Here is a 16,855-nt window from a genome sequence, read left to right as displayed (position 1 = left end):
GTGGAAGGAGGAATCAAGGAGAACTTCCTAGAGGAGGAGGACTCACTATGGCCCATCAGTTAGAGAGCTCGGGGCAATCCTGCTCTATGTGCCCGCCTCCAGGGCGGGGGTGGCTACAGACCCTCTGATGAGACCGAGGGCACTTCGGCAGCTCTGGTCTTGGGATGAGAGAGTGCCCGGCTGTCTCCGGCTGCCCTCTGTGGGGCTTCGGCCCTGGACGAGCCTTCAGGAAAGTGCCAGAGAACAAGCACGTTTATGAGATGTTTAATTTATCCCACAGATCCTTTTTGAGGGCTGAGCAGGTGTCCGATGTCCCGCTAGGTGCTGGGGTCAGAAATGAATCGGAGAAGGATCCTGCCCTCCAGAGGCTTCCACTCAGTGGAGGTGGAAGTGCTTGGGGTGTTTTCATCACTGAGGTGTGAATGACTAACTGAATCTGGTACCTGGAAAAGGGGGTGCTGGGAGAGGCTGGATTGTGGGGGAGACCGTGAGTTTGGTCCTGGTGTTCCTGCGGGACCTGAGCTACACTCTCAGGCAGGTATTTGAACTGTAATGATTGTATATATTTAATCACCATATATGAAGTGTGGGCCGTGGCCCTGGGTATGAAGCTGGAGCCGGAGGAGGCGTGCATTTCCTTGGCAAACCTAACTTAGCACCTGCTGTGTGCCAAGCGCCAGGAGCGCAGACAGGAAGCAGACACAGTGCCTGCCCTCGGCGGCGCATGGCTCTCAGTTCAGCGCGATGTCATAATAGCGATCGTGTTTATGATAGTTACGATTCACGGAGCACCCACGAGGTGCCAGGCACTGTGCTGAGTCTCTCTGTCCACGTCGCTTCAGCGAATGATCACAGCTACAGAATGAAGCTGGTTCCGTGACTGTCCCGTTCTACGGGTGCTGGTAAAAGCGACCTGAGGGCGCCAGGGGACGCTGGTGATTGGAGGGGACATCCAGATTTGAATCTGGCTGACTGGAAACTGAGATGCTTGGACCTGACCTCATGCTTTCTCTTCCTTCCCCTACTCATTTCAGGGAGCATCAAAGTTGGTGCTGGGCACTGTTTGGCCAGGCTAGCCCCTGGACATTTGCAGAGAGATAAGCCCTAAGTCCCTGACCATGGCTGCGCTCAGCCCGGGAGAGGTGGAGAGAGACAGGAGCAGACTTCAAGGGCAGATCTTTGAAAACACCTGCAAGTGGGGGGCCCACAGAGGTGGCGGTGAGCCGCAAAGGGCAGATGGCGGAGTGTGGCCTCCCAAAGCCAGAGAGAGAGAGAGAGGGTTGGGGATAGGGAGTGAAGCCCAAGCTTGGGCAACACCAGGCTTTGTGTGTGTGTGTTGGGGCAGGGTCCCTGGGAGCCGGCTCCGGGACACAGCGGAGGCTTCAGGTGGCCCCGCGTTCAGAAGGAAGTGTGTGATGAGCGAGTGGAGACTTCTTGGTCCAGAAACGTGACTTTTATTTTTTTTAAATTTCTTCTTAATTAAATTTTATTTTTTCAGTGTTCCAAGATTCATTGTTTAGGCACCACACCCAGTGCTCCATGCAGTACATGCCCTCCTTAATACCCACCACCAGACTCACCCATCCCCCCACCTACCCCCTTTCACCTCCAAAACCCTCATTTTGTTTCTCAGAGTCCACAGTCTCTCATGGTTCGTCTCCCCCTCCGATTTCCCCCAATTCATTTTTTCCTTTCCTTCTCCCAATGTCCTCTGTGTTATTCCTTATGCTCCACAAGTAAGTGAAACCATATGATAATTGACTCTCTCTGCTTGACTTAATTCACTCCGCATAATCTCCTCCAGTCCTGTCCATGTTGATGCAAAAGTTGGGCATTCATCCTTTCTGATGGAGGCGTAATACTCCATTGTATCCATGGACCATATTTTCCTTATCCATTCGTCCATTGAAGGGCATCTTGGCTCCTTCCACAGCTTGGTGATTGTGGCCATTGCTGCTGTGAACATTGGGGTAGAGATGGCCCTACTTTTCACTACATCTGTATCTTTGGGGTAAATACCCAGAAACATGGCTTTTAGAGGAAAAAAAATGCTGGAGAGACAGGTCGGCAGACGCAAGGCTTCCTTTTCCTCACTCATTTTGTTTAGTTTTGGACGGCGAGGCCTGTGAGTGTCCGCAGGTGGAGAAAGGAACGGGTGGGGAAAGAGAAAAGTTCCCGAGGAACAGAGAGGCGTCCCCCCTACCTCTCCGCTGGTGCCCCCGGACGCCTTTACTATCTGTTCCCTCAACCTGAGGTGGGGCACGAGGGAGCCCGGCCTCTGTCCTGTTCACAGCAGAACCCCCGAGCGCCTTGCATGTAGGAGATACTCAGTAGGTCCTTTCTATATTGAACTGGGGTTCACAAGGTTCCACGGGGTGCCCGGCCGTTAGGTCTCAGGAAGAGAAGGGCTCGTGAGGGCTGGAAGGAGGGGCTTCTCGCTGATGCTGCGGTGAGCTGAGCGGAGACAGGGGAGAAAAGACGCCAAGAGGGAGGAGAAGGAGGAGCTCACACCCACGACTCAGAAAAGTGTGTGCACCTGAGGGTCAGGGACGGGGCGGGACTTGGGATTTACAGAAGTGGAGAATCGAGAATAATAACAGTTAGCCATGTTCCTCAAGAACATTCTAGAAGGTTACTCATCATTTACTTATTTGCATTGTTTGACCACTGCTCTGTTAGAAATGCCTTCATTCACTTCATCCTCACGAGGACTCTCTGAGGCAGGACAGGTCCAGCCAGCCTGGAGGAGATGTCGCTTGTGGTGGGGAAGCCAGGATCGGAACCCAGGACTTGAAGCTCTTTGAGAGTCTGTGATGTCAACCCCTGAGCCACACTCCTCCCACTCGGCCTTATTTCATACAGTTCGTTCCACACCATGAGCCTCTGGGGCAGCAGGGAGCCGTTATTCTCCGAGATCACAGGAACAGAGAAGTGTGGTGATTGCCCTGAGTCACACAGCTCTGGCGTGGCTGAGTGGGGACGGTGGCCTGCATGGCTCTGACCGCAAGCCTGGTGGGATCTCCTTCCCAGAGAGAAGGAGTGTAGGAATTCCATAAGGAGTCTGGTGCCAAAATGGAGGCACCGGCGACAGTTCCCAGCATCTCCAGAGTGGGGATCTCACAGGCTCCTGGGTCGCCCCGCCCCAGGAGCAGGCCAGAGTCGGGGTTTGGCAGGTCAGGAGCGACAGGAAGACGGGGTGCTGCCTGGCTGCCATGGCTGTCCCTGAGTTGAGCCCCAGGGAGACAGAATGAGATACAAGCAAGAGCCATGGGCTGAGGACTCCACGGGGACACAGGGTAGCCAGAGGAGGGTGGCTACCCTGGGAGGGTGATTCCAGCTCTCCTTTCCCTGCTGGAGAGCCCTGGACCGCGGGTGGCCCTAGCTAGACCCTCCTAGGTGTCTCTCCTGAACATCGCCTGGGCACTGTGACACGCTCCAAGGAATCGCAGCTTCGGGACACAAGAGGCAAAAAGTCCTTGGGGATCTTGAGGGGCAGAAACAGGCCTTCTTGTTTGAGCCGTCAGGACTCCTGGATCCGGCCCAGGCCAGAGCGTGGGAGGAGTGCAGAGAGGCCTTTAAAACCCAAGGGCCCAGTCCCTGTGTCTTCTGCAGGCCTGAGGCAGAGAGAAGGTCTCCCTGGTGAGGAATCTCATTCTGGGGGCTGCCTTGCTTGAGGTGAGGTGGTGGGCAGGGCACAGGGAGGGAGAGGGTCTGGGAGAGGAGGCCCCTGATCCCCCAGTGCATCCCCCCAGATTGAGGGGAGGTCTCTCACATGTCTGCTGTGCTGTGGGGCTCGGAGCTATCCATCCTTTGTGGTTAGAGACCTGACCATGGTGGGGGTGGGGGGGACAGCTGCTCCATCCTCTCCTTCCAGGGACCCGGCCACTTCCGACCCCCACGTTTTTGGGCTTCTGTTAGGCTGTCTGTCTCCACTCCCTCCACCTCTCATGACCTCAGCCACCACTTTACTCCAAAATTATCTCACGGCTGTGCTCATTTCCCTCTGTGGTCGCTTGATAAAAATAGCCAGCTCCACATCCTTCTCCTGGGGGCTGGCTCTGAGCTCCAGAGATGGGCCACTTTCCCGGCCACTGGGGCGGCTGTGTCTATGCCTCGGTCGCCTCCTCGGTGAGACCTCTCTGCATCAGATCCCTTCCCACGGGGCCTCGCACTATTCCCTGCACCAGTGGGCCCGTCCCAAGGTGCTCTAAAACCTGCCTGGGAGTTTGGTTCCTTTCAGGTGTGGTGAGGCCAAGAGATGGGGAGCGGGGCGCCATTTAGAAGACAGTCTGTTATTTACGGTTTCTGAAAGAAGGGGACCCACGGCATGGTCAGGGCCACATGGGGAAGCACCAGGGCTGATCAGCAGGCAGAAGAAATGAGAGCAAGCTCAGCCCAGAGCCTTTCTTGTGTTTTCCATGGGCAAGGCAGGGCAGAGCAGGGGAAACAGTTCGGGACTGGCCGGCTCAAAGGATTTCAGCGGATTCTGGGCTGCAGGGGTGAGGGTATCCCCAGCTGCCTGCTTCCTGGCCCCGGGGTGATTTAGGGCAGTGGAAATGCTGGCTGGGAGTGGAAGAGCTCAATAGAGGGGTTCGGGTGTGAGTTGTGGACTGGCTGGTTTGCTTGTATGGAAGCCATGCTCCCAGGGGTCTTCTGTTCCCTCTAGGAATTAGCTACTCCCAGGAGGGACTGTGTCTTCCCGGGCCGGCAAAGCATCCACAGGACATCAAAGCATCATCAAATATGGAAAAGGGACACCGAGAATAGTTCACAGGGGCTGCTCAGAGACAGTGAGAAGAGTAGATTCACAGTCCTGGGCTGAATCATTGGGTAGCTCACGTCCCCCTGCCTGAGCCTCATTTTCCCCATCCGTGGGATCAACGACTGCTATCCCTTCATTCAACAAGTTGAAGGGACAGACACCATGCCAGAAGGTTTAACAATAGTCACCTGGCAGGGTCCTCGGCAGGCTTGAAGCGACAGGGGACAGAACCCGGCACGCTGTGGATGCCCCGTGCGTGGTGGCTGGCCCCCTCCTCCTGTTGCTGCTCTGGGAAGCAGCCGAGGAAGACTAGTGTGGAAGGATAGGATCTAGAGCCTTTTCCCTTGGCTGGTTAGAGCTCTCGGGCCAGAGGCCATGGATGGACAGAATCCTGAGGAATGTTCTTGGAACTCAGAGGTGCTGCTGGACAAAGGGCGGTCGGGAGAGGCCAGCCCGGTAGCCAGAAGCCCCGGGGAGCAGAAGCTTGTGTGTGCTTGGAGCCAGGCCTCGGGTGGTGCCAGGGGCTCAGGGCCGAGCACTGCACAAGTGACCTCTAGACTCAGGGATCAGAGACAGCTGGGCACCGAAAGGGAAATCCTGGCAAACCATCAGCCAAACGAGCAGCTGTGGATAAACAAGGATTCTGGGGAAATGAAGGGAAGGGAAGGGAAACAGGCAGTTGCCGGTAAAGAACCTCTGAGAGGCCAAGTTTGAATCAGGCACTGGCCCAAGACACATGGAATTTCTTCTGCCTTCTGGGTGTGACTTTTCGGGACTCAAGTGGGTGAGGCAGATGTTTGCCGAAGGCAGGTGCTGGGGAGGGAAGCTGGGGTCTCCAGGCTCCATGGCTCAAAGGGCAACTCACTCTCCATGACAGGAGGCTGTGTCCTGCCATTAGAGGTGCATGGGCCTGGCTTTGAGCCCTTCCTCTGCTTCTTACTAGCTGCATGGCTTCTGGCAAGTTCCATGAGCCCTTTGAGACTCCTTTTTCTCCACGAGCTCCATATGAGCTCTCAATGGGAACAAGGACACCTACCTTTTGAAGCCCTCATACGTACCTCGGGTCGACTTATTTCTTAGGTAGGCACAGTGCCTGGGGCCCATGGAAATGTCTGAACTTGAACTCTTAGGATCAGGAGGAAAAAAAAAACTGAATGTAAGAGTCACGAATAGGTAATAATACCACATTCAGCCTGGACTGGGTTCGTTTCCATGCCAACACAGTTGTAAAATAGCACTTGAAAGAATTTTTTTTTTTGGAGGAGGGGGCCTGTGAAGGCAAAAGTGCTCTAGACCCACCAACTACAACAAGGCCCCGACGGGTGGGCACATGGTCTGCAGAGCGCGCTATTGTGTTGGGGCTTTTATGGTGGGAAAGTCCTCTCCTGCCTCTATGGGGGACAGTACCCCATGAGGGCTCGTGACCCTGGGATCAACTCCTTAAGGTTTTTGCCTCTTTCCTGACTGAGGTCACCCACATGCTCCCCAACAGGAGTGTGTAGGGTCTGGCGGGGACCCAGAAGTAGGGTCCGAATGCATCCCCTGAGAGACATGTCACGGGATGTGTTTTCTTTTCCAGAATCCCAGAGATGAACGGCCTTCTCCCACTGGCTTGGTTCCTCATTTGTAGTAAGTGCTGGCCCCATGACCTCTGAACTTGTGACCTTTCACCTCTAGGAACAATAGGGTAGTGGAAAGGAGGCTAGTCTTTGAGGTTGGGGAGACTTGAGTTTGAATCTCGGCTCTGAGCCTCTGTGTCCTCCTCTGTGACCCAGGGTGATATGCAGCCCCCCGATGGGGCTGTCACACGATTTCAGGTGGTGACGGGTGAAGACTGGGCTACGGAGACAACAGGCAGCTTGCAAATGTGGGAGGCATATTTTTTCCTTTGGTGCAAAACGAAACAAAATAAAACCCAAATGAGAACAAGACCCATCTGTAACTGTTCCGTCCTGGGTCATTCTCTGCAGAGGCTGGTCCCCCCTGCTACCACCTCCCAGCTGGGGAGAACTGGCACAGCACAGAGGAGCCCCGTTACCACGTGCACAGCACCCCAACAGGCTGGCCTAATCTTTAATGTCTTGCCAGATCCCTGGAGACTGCCGGAGAGCAGAGGGTGGAGATCTAGTGCAGGGAGGGAACACTTGGCTCTCTGTGAAACCCTGAACCTTTCCCTCCAAACTACTGATTCCCAATCTGGAAGGCAAGGGAGCTGGCTTCAATGATCTGGAGGGATCCCACCTTGCTAAGGTCCTGGGCCTTATGTCCTAAATGGTATATTTGTGAGGAGGGACATGGCATCATCAGGAGAGAAAGGTACCGTATTAATTAGACCTCCTATTTCTTGGTCGTTCACTAGGTGTCTGCCTAGTGAAATTCACATACTTTCTCTGCCTAGAAAAGACACATACTTTCTCTCATTTCAACCCTTAGGATAAGTCTAAAATGTAGGCATTCACTTTGGGCCCTCCCACCCCACCCCATTTCCAGATGAGAAGTCAGAGGCTCTGAGAGATTCAGTGACACACTCAACCTCATGCTGTGAAATGAGTGGCAGAGGCAAGATTTGAACCCACGGTTCTCATTCTCCAAGTCCAGACATTTAGCTCTACTGCTTGCCTCCCCCTTCTTGCTCCTGTCACACTAATGGGGAGAAGGAGATGCCTGGGTCCCCACAAGCCCCAGGGTGGGGGCAGGGGCAGGTGCATGCCCGATAATAAGCGTGTTCCCCGGGGGCCGGGGGCTGTCTTCCAGGTGTTCCTGCTGTGCCCGGGGGCTTGCTGGAGCTCAAGTCCATGATTGAGGAGGTGACCAAGAAGGATGCCCTGATGAGCTATGGCTTCTATGGCTGCTACTGCGGCTTGGGCGGTCAGGGGACCCCCAAGGACGGCACCGATTGGTGAGCTGATTACCATGATAATCTTTTATGCTCAGCCTCTGTGCCCACATGATCTCGAGTAATTCCGTGTCAGTTTTGGAAGATGAGTGTTCAAGGGCCATGTTGGGAGAAAATTGTGTATCCGGGGGGCTAACTGACTTGCCCAAGACACATCTAGAAACGTCATGCTTCTCAGTGACCATGCGTGTCAGTTGGTCCGTTGTTATGTACATATCACCCCAAAGTGTAGTGGCTGTAAGTGAACATGACCATTTATTTTGCTACAAATCTGCCTTCGGGGCAGGGCTTGGTGGGATAGCTTGTCCCTGTTCCCCCCAGTTTCTGCTTGGGCAGCTCGAAGAAGGCTGCACTATCCAGTTTCCAGATGGCTCGCTCCCATGTCTTCTGGCTGCTGGCTGGGGCCTCAGTGGAGGCTGTGGGCTGGGGGCCTCGATTCCTGTCACTTAGGCCTCTCCAAGGCTGTTGGGACTTCCCCACAGAACAGTGACCATGGGGTTCCAAGACTGAGTGTCCCAAGACTGCATGAAAAAGGGTTTAGCCTCAGAAATTCTATGGTGTCCATTGGTGGAGGCAGTCACAAAGACTTTGGAAGGAAAGGGACCTAGGTTCCATTTCTTGATTGGGAAGTGTCCAAATTCTAGAACATGTGAGACAGAGAGACGGTTCTTTGGAAAATTCTGAGACTCCTGATGTGGATGATGGTGTAGGTCCGTTGAGCAAATGGATGGCAGATGGTGGGAGCCAAGTTTTCCACTGTTGGAGTTCGCTTCTGGGGCAATGGATTGGAGATGAGGACGTCGGTATGAACTCCTGTTTAGCAGGTGGTTGCATACAGAAATAGGTACAGACGTGTGTACAAACATGGGTTGATAGAGACACATTTATTTTGCTCTGGCAGCTGAGAGGACTAAATGAAACAGCATCCCAAGAGCAGTCAGCAACTCCTAGTGCCCAGACGCGGTCTCTAACACTATTCGCCATAAAGGGGAACCAAGGCTCCTTGGAGACCTGACTGGTTCTAGGACCAAGGCAGAAAATATACAGGATGAGTCTGGAGTCTCCTATAAGGCCAAAAGATAAGGAAGTTCTCCCTTGATAGAGATAGGTGAGGGAGCACAGGAGCCAATGGGAAGGGCTCCCATTGGTCAAAGCTGGAGTAATTAGAGAAGCAAAATAAACCCATCACCCCAGACTTTTTTTTTTTAATTTTTTAAAAAAAATTTATTTGACAGACTGAGACCACAAGTAGGCAGAGAGGCAGGCAGAGAGAGAGGAAGGAAAGCAGGCTCCCTGCTGAGCAGAGAGCCCGATGTGGGGCTTGATCCCAGGACCCTGGGATCATGACCTGAGCCGAAAGCAGAGGCTTTAACCCACTGAGCCACCCAGGCGCCCCCATCGCCCCAGTCTTATCGTGAGAAAAACATGAGACAAAACCCATAGAGGGGCATCCTACAAAATACCTCCCCATCATCCTCCAAACATCAAGGTTATCAAAGTCAAGGAGAGTGTGAGCAACGGTCACAGCCAAGAGGAGCCTAATGAGACGTGTCCACTAAACGTAATGAGGTGTCCTGGATGGGATCCTCATGTAGGAAAATATATTAGGTAAAAACTAAGGAAACCTAAATGAACTATGGACTTTTTATAATTAATGAATCAATAATGCTGTGTTATGATTTAGCTGATTACTTAGTCAGTGACATCAACATTGGTTTGTTAATTGTAACAAGTGTATTGTATAAGATGTTAATGATGGGAAGAACTGGGTGTGGGGTAAAAGGGAACACTCTGTACGACCTTGTTTATTTTTCTGTAAATCAACACACACACGAAAAATGCCATTGGACGCACCTCACATACTGGAAGTTTGTTTTTTGCTCACATAACAGTTCCATGTGAATCACGTGTGAATTCCAGGACCCAGGTTCCTTCCATCTTGTGGATCTGCCATCCCCTGTGGCCTCAGGGTCCCCTGCAGGGTTATTGCCATCCAGCTGAGAGATGGAGGACAGTGTGGGAGGGTTTCATGGGTGGATCTGGAAGTGGTGGGCATCCCTTCTGCCCGTGATGCCCTGGTGGGAGCCAAGTCATGTGGCCACACCCAATTGCAAGGAAGGCTGGGAAATGTAGGCTCACGTAGGCTTTCCTGGAGGAAAGAGGGGGTCAGTGAACCCCTTGCCGATGGCAGGCAGCCTCAGTGGAAGAGCAGAGAAGTATTTAGCCATATCCCTAGATTCTTTCTTTGCCAGACCACACCTACCTAGGTGGCCCCTGCTAAAGTGACGTGCCCCCTCTGCTCAGGATCTATGCCTCTTGCAATGACAGGTGCTGTTGGGTGCATGATCACTGTTATGGGCGGCTGGAGGAGAAAGGCTGCCAAATCTGGACACAGCCATATACATACAGATTTGCACGGGGACTGGTCACCTGCGGTAAGACTGGGGCTTCCCATTCGGGCCAGTGATAGAACCTGGGTCTTTTCTGGTTCTGAGTTCAGCTGCCCCTAGATGTTAGCCAGCCTATACCTTGGAGGGCAGAGCTGGGGGGCAAGGGAGGCAAGGGCTGAAACGTCGCAGACTGAGCATTCACTAGGTGTCAAACGCTTCGCACACCTCCATTTACTTGCTCCCCCAAACACCTTTTGAGGCGTGTTTAGTCTTCCTGTTTTACAAATGAGGAAACTGGAACTCAGAGCCTTGCCAGTGCACACAGCTACAGCTGGGATTCAAGCTCACGTCCATCTGAGTTCAGAGCTAAGTCTGGGGGTGGTGTCTCCTCTAGGAGAGCTGGAGTTCCTCCGGAGCAGGGGCTGACTCCACCCTCAGACTGGGGACTCCCAAGGGCAGAAAAGGGGTCTCTACCACCAGACTGGGGACTCCTGGAGGGCAGGGGGCCAAAACCTCTCCCTGGGCCAGGAGCTGTGCCTCTTCCATCAGATCCCACACTTCCCAGTTTGGAAGCTGTGCCTCCCTCAACAGACTGAGAGCTTCCTGGGCCAGGAAGCAGATTGGGGAGTCCGCTCAGACTGGAAGTAAGCCCGAGGGGCATTGTTGGTCGAGCCCACCTTCCCTTCCTCACTGTGCATTTGGTGTCCTGTCTGCAGGGTCCGGGTCCTTCTGCCAACAGCAGCTCTGCACCTGTGACCAGAAGCTTGCCCACTGTCTGAAGAGGAACCTGAGGAGCTACAACACTTGCTACTTATACTTTCCCCAAGTCTTCTGCTGACAGAGGCTTTTTTTCCCTTCTCCTATATCACGGAGCTCACTCATGCTGCTGGGCTCTTTGCTGCTGGGCTCTTGAGAGAGGCTCCTGATCTCGGCCCTCCTTCTCTCTCCATGGCCCACGGGGCTCAGAGGAGCCCCATGGCCACTCTTCATGCTGCACAGAGTCCCAGGAGAGGGACTCTGCTGGTAGGACATGGTAAGGTCAGGGTCCCTGACCTCCACTTGTGAGCTCACCCCTAGCTCCGGGCCGGCTATCTCCCCCTTACCCTGAAGACAGCACCACCCCCCAATCCAGGAAGATGCATTTACTTTTCAGTTTCTGCAATCTTGGATTCTCACCACCACCCTCTAGAGAGTGTACCATACAAATATTAAATAAAATTTATTTTTAAGACAAAATCACACAGGCATTTTCCTCTGCTCCGGGGAATTGCCCGCACCTCTTCTCCCTCTGCCACTGGGGCTCTGGAACCCAACTCTACCGTAGACTCTCAGGAACAGAGAGTGTGGGTTCATAAATAGAAGCTTTTAGGGGATCAGGGGCACCTGGGTGGCTCAGCGGGTTAAGCCTCTGCCTTCAGCTTAGGTCATGGTCTCAGGGTCCTGGGATCGAGGCCCGTGTCAGGCTCTCTGCTCAGCAGGGAGCCTGCTTCCCCCCGCCCCCGCCTGCCTCTCTGCCTGCTTGTGATCTCTCTCTCTGTCAAAAAAATAAATAAAATCTTAAAAAAAGAAAAAAAAAGAGAAACTTTTCAGGGACCAGATCCAAGTCTCCTTTGGAGTTCATCTCCTTACACCTTGGGGGGGGCCTCTCCAGCCAAGCACTGGGTTTCATTCTTCCTTGAGGAGGTGGGAAGAAGATGCTTGGGAATCATGCCAGCTTGGGCTTCTGGGCCAGCGAGGGTCACGGTCAAATCCCAGCACTGGCTTCTCCAGCCGTGTGGTCTCAGGCTTGTTACCAAACCTCTCTGACTTCCAGTTTCTTTTAAAAAAGAAATGAGCTCCTTGATACGAGGAAGTGGAGATGCAACATGGGGGGTTTGGGGGGTAGGAAAAGAATAAATGAAATAAGATGGGATCAGGAGGGAGACAAACCATAAGAGACTCTTAATCTTACAAAACAAACTGAGGGTTGCTGGGGGGAGGGGGGGTCGAGAGAGGGTGGTTGGGTTATGGACATTGGGGAGGGTATGTGCTATGGTGAGTGCTGTGAAGTGTGTAAACCTGGAGATTCACAGACCTGTACCCCTGGGGCTAATAATACATTATATGTTTATCAAAAAATAAAAAAAATTAAAAAAAAAAGAAAGAAAGAAAGAAATGAGAACGTTTCACGTAATGTAAGTGGGTAATCCAGAGGCCACCTGGGTGCTGACACAGGAACGCTGAGGTTCTGGAATGTCATAGAGAAGGACATTAAAAAAAATGGGGGGGGCCCTGGGTGGCTCAGTGGGTTAAAGCCTCTGTCTTCGGCTCAGGTCATGATCCTGGGGTCCTGGGATCGAGCCCAGCATCAGGCTCTCCTCTCAGCAGGGAGCCTGCTTCCCACCCCCTACCCCCTGCCTCTCTGCCTACTTGTGATCTCTGTCTGTCAAATAAATAAATAAATCTTTTAAAAAAAATCTGTTTTTTTCTAAAAAAAAAAAAAAAATAGGGTTCAGAGGAGGGGTTTATTTTTACCAAGCAAGGACTCTAAAAAAAAAAAAAAAACCCACCTCATCTATTGATTCATCAAAGAAAGGATGTTCTAATGCCATGGTTGCAGGAAGAAAGCGCACATTCCAAAACAGAGGAGAGTCCCTTCCAAGAAAGGACCTTTGGTTTCCTTATGCCGACAAGCCCCAAAATAACCGTATGATAAATGGGATCTATATTTAAAAATTCCAACGCTGAACGTTTCCAAAATAAAATTTAATTTTATGAAATGACTCCTAATGTCTTAGAAAAGTTTGCGTCTGTATTTGACAGAGTTTCACGGAATGGGGTTCAAACGTCCCATTTGATCATCAAAAAATAATTTTTTTTTAATCAAAACCACGTCCTAAGTCCAAAGTTAAATAGGACTGTTGGAGAGTCAGAAACTTTGCTCTGATGCCATCTCTCCCCAGTTGTGGATATCCTGGCTGAGGGAGAAGAGACCCCAACCCTGGTTCTCCCGCCTTCCGTCAGGGTCAGGTGGCAGGCGGGGGTGGCCTTGGTGCTAGGTCCTGCAGGACAGGCTGTCCTCTCTGGGCATCCCAGCTTGGGGCACCAGTGTTCAGACGGGCGCAGGCAGGTGTTTGTGAACAAGGGAGGCTGCGAGGTTGGGGAAGCAACACCACAGGCTGAGATGGGCTTGAACTGGAAGGACCCGTGGGGGGACCTTTTTTTAATCTACTAGAAAACTGAGGTGCAGAGAGGTTAGGAGACTTTCTCAAAGTCACACAGCACATCAACAGCAGAAGGTAGAGTTAGATCTTAGATCTTGGTTCTAAGCTCTAGACTCTGATCGCTAACTCCACTGTCTTCTACTCCGGCCCACACAGAGAGAACACAGAACCTTGGGTGGTTCAGGGACTCGTCCGTATTAGGGGTTCTCAGGATGGTCCCCTGGATTCCACCTGAGGGCCAGGTTCCTCTCTGTTCTAACTGTCTTGGATAACAGAGGCAGTCCCTGGGTGGTTAGGCCAGTTGGAGCTCTAGCTTCATCCTCTGGAGAGGGGGACCCCATTGGGTCCTCCATGGTGACTGGTCCAGACTCCGTCTCGCTGCCGTGAACATCTCTGGGGGAAATGATGAAATCCAGGAATCACCAAAACCTGGGAGGAAGTGTTCTCTCTAATTCTCTTATTTGACTAGCTCTGGGGTGACAGGAGAACCATCAGGGAAGTCATGTCTCAAAATGGCGAGGCCCCCCCCCCAAGGGGCAGACTGTCCTAGATCTATCATACGTCCCTTGGCTCTGTGGAAACTGCATTTCCCAGAAATTCCATCCCCGCAGAATCCCAGGCTGGTGTGGGTCTCTGGAGATGTTCTGCGTGAGATAAACACCTGTCGCGGCTGACACCTGTTGTCCTGTATGGGCTGTCTCATGGTGCCGGTGTCAGGAAGTACCAGGACCGCAGCCGCTCCGGGTCCTGCCGGGCCACCTGCTTTAGCTCCTCCCATTGGAGGCGATGAGATGGTGAAGGGCATCCGGGACTATCCTCACGGGTTCCACTCATCCCTGCCGTTTCAGTTCGCCCTGTCGCTTGGGCCACAGGATTCCAACAGCAGCCACCAGCAGAACAAGAAACAGCCTCTCATAGAACGTTTTGTTTTGTTTTTTTTTTTTTTTGACTGGCACCCACAATCATGGAAGTCCAATCCCCGTAAAAAGTTCCTGATTTTTTTTAAAAGATTTTATTTATTTATTTATTTGTCAGAGAGAGAGAGAGAGAGAGCACAGGCAGGCACAGTGGCAGCAGAGGCAGAGGGAGAAGCAGGCTCCCTGCTGAGCAAGGACCCCGATGCGGGACTCGATCCCAGGACGCTGGGATCATGACCTGAGCCAAAGGCAGCCGATTAACCAACTGAGCCACCCAGGTGTCCTAAAAGTTCCTGATTTTTTATATCGGAATCTCCTTGCTGTTCTGGGGCCCCGATCAAATCCTGGTTGATAGAGCCCGCTTCCCGGGGCATAGCGGCGTGCCTGGCACACAGCAGGGGCGTCACAAGTATGTGCTGACTGAGTAAGGGGCTGAATGATCAGATGAATGAATGAGACACAGTCAGGAGCCAGGGGAGATAGCTCGGTGCCCCGATGTCTAGCAAGGGGGTGTAGTCTTCCTGCATCTGGCTTGCCCCTGGGATGAGGTTCCAGACTGCTCCATGTGTCCAGAACCTGACCAGACAGGAGGCCAACTTCTGGTCACCCTGTCACATCTGTTTCTGACACTTGCTCTCCGGACCTGTGCCAGCATAAGAGTGCTCCCCTCTGCTGCTGTCAGAGAGAACCATCCTATCCCACTCAGGTGGCAAGAGCCTCCCTTGAAGTCCTGCCACCTCTTGGAGGCCTCTTAGGATGGTGACCATACCCTTCCCTGCTGAACTCAGAAAGCTCACCACCATGGCATAAGCCAAGCCCCGGTGGAGTTTGTTGCTATCAGTCAAGGGTCCTTAATCCATCTTTTCTTTCACATACTCCTAATTGTGCCACTCCCTCCCTCTAAGGCCCTCAGTGGCTCCCCATTGCCGTGTTCTTCAGGCTGATGTTCAAGGTCTTTCCGTGGCTGGCTGTGCTGCCCTTCCACTCGATCTCCCAACCATTCCCCACTTCCCCAGATCTCCACGCCTCCCATTTTGCCCTGTGGGTTCCACTCTGCCTCTGTTCTTGCTGCTGCTTCTCTCCTGGGATGTTGTCTCCTCTCCTTTTATCTGTGAGTTGCTTTTTTTTCTTATCAGTCGTAATAATCATGAAAGCTACCACTTACTGACCACCTGCCACGTGCCGGGGACTTCCCACAGGTTATGTCCCTTCATCCTCCCAACAACCTGACAGGCAGGTGTCACAATCCCGCCTCATGGGCAAGTCCATTGAGGCCAAGCATGAAACCTTGACCACACACCCAAGAGAAGCAGAGTGGAAATTTGAACCTGGGACCGTACAGATCCAGAGCCCGAGCTCCCCGGGACGGGGGGCCTGTGCCTCCCTGCTGCCGGTTCGCCTTTCCTTGCTTGGCACAGGGTCTGGCACAGGGGGTGTGCCCGGTGAGTGTACCCTGTGTAAGACCCCAGGCACGCTGCTGTGTCTGTCCCCGCTGCCTTACATCAGAGACACCCAGGGAGTGAGCAGGGAACCACAGCCAGGAGGCAGACTTAGGTGAATACAGAAAGCCTGGGCGTGAGGGGAGCCTGGCTACCTGAGACTCCACTGGCTCAGTGAGAACTGATGGCCACAGCCGAGACCCAGAGCCTCCGCTCTGTCTCCTGAGCGCTCGGAGAAATGCGCAGTTAGACCCTGACTAGCGGAAGTGACTTCGTACCCAGACCATCAGATGCTCCCTCTGCACTCAACTGGGCTAGCATTCTATTAATTGGAATTCAATAATGAGAAGTATTGGGAACTAGATACCACGTTCTAGTCCTGACTCTGCAAAGATCTTGGGTGACCTTGGGCCGCAGTTTGACAGATAATTTTTTTTTTTTTTTTAATTTGACAGAGAGAGATCACAAGTAGACGGAGAGGCAGGCAGAGAGAGAGGAGGAAGCAGGCTCCCCGCTGAGCAGAGAGCCCGATGCGGGACTCGATCCCAGGACCCCGAGATCATGACCCGAGCCGAAGGCAGCAGCTTAACCCACTGAGCCACCCAGGCGCCCCTTGACAGATAATTTTAACCGTAGCCCTGGTCCATGAGTGGGCCGTGAAATCAGTTTTGAGGGTTGCATCTGGTGTGTGCATGTGCGTGCGTGCGTGCATGTGTGTGTGTATGCCGTGTGTGTGTGCTTGTGCATGTGTTAATATATCACAAGCAGTAAAGTGCTGCTTCAGCAAATTGTGCCTCTCTGGTAGATGTGTGTGTGTTTGTGTGTGTGTGTGTGCTGGGGGCTGGCTGGGTCCAGGTGTGAAATTTCTTAAATTCTGTGGGCTGCCATCAAAAGGATCTGAGAGACCCTTGCTCACAGACCTGCCTGGGTCTGAAGCTGCCGGCATCTGAGTGGCTTCCCTGTCTGAACCTTAATTGCACAAACCCCAAAAGGCACCCCTGGGGTCTGGTGCCCCTGGGCCCCCTCATCCTTCTCCTCAAGCATTAGATTGGAATGGGGCTTCTGGCCATGGATCTCCAAGCTCATGATGGCATGAGTCCTTGAACGTTCTGGAACTACACAGCAGAGGAACTGGACATAAACACAGGTGTTTGGCTCCTGGCTGGGACACAGAGAACTAAGCCATGGGTTTAAGTCCTGGGGAGACAGCGTTCAAGGGCTTTGGCTTGAAGGTGGTAGCTCTGTGTT

The 16,855-nt window shown here is 52.9% G+C and overlaps 1 protein-coding gene across 2 annotated transcripts; it reads left to right on the top strand.

Moving 5' to 3' along the window:
• Positions 1–3,613: 3,613 nt before the first annotated feature.
• On the top strand, positions 3,614–11,464 carry LOC111154809 (phospholipase A2 group V). Of its 2 annotated transcripts, none has more exons than XM_022514731.1 (5): positions 3,614–3,675; positions 6,342–6,391; positions 7,517–7,661; positions 9,987–10,093; positions 10,765–11,464. In XM_022514731.1, exons 2-5 carry the CDS (start codon positions 6,352–6,354, stop codon positions 10,884–10,886), a joined length of 414 nt encoding a protein of 137 aa, XP_022370439.1. In that variant the 5' UTR covers positions 3,614–3,675; positions 6,342–6,351; the 3' UTR covers positions 10,887–11,464. The 2 variants fall into 2 exon arrangements, with proteins under 2 accessions (XP_022370439.1, XP_022370440.1); XM_022514732.1 differs by having other exon boundaries at positions 3,623–3,639.
• Positions 11,465–16,855: the final 5,391 nt, after the last annotated feature.

The sequence above is a fragment of the Enhydra lutris genome, unplaced genomic scaffold, assembly GCF_002288905.1.
Source record: "Enhydra lutris kenyoni isolate GAN:26980312 unplaced genomic scaffold, ASM228890v2 scaffoldscaffold38, whole genome shotgun sequence".
In the NCBI taxonomy this organism is placed as follows: domain Eukaryota; kingdom Metazoa; phylum Chordata; class Mammalia; order Carnivora; family Mustelidae; genus Enhydra; species Enhydra lutris.
The sequence above is the reverse complement of the archived record's forward strand: the minus strand, read 5'-3'. Positions and strand labels throughout refer to the sequence as shown.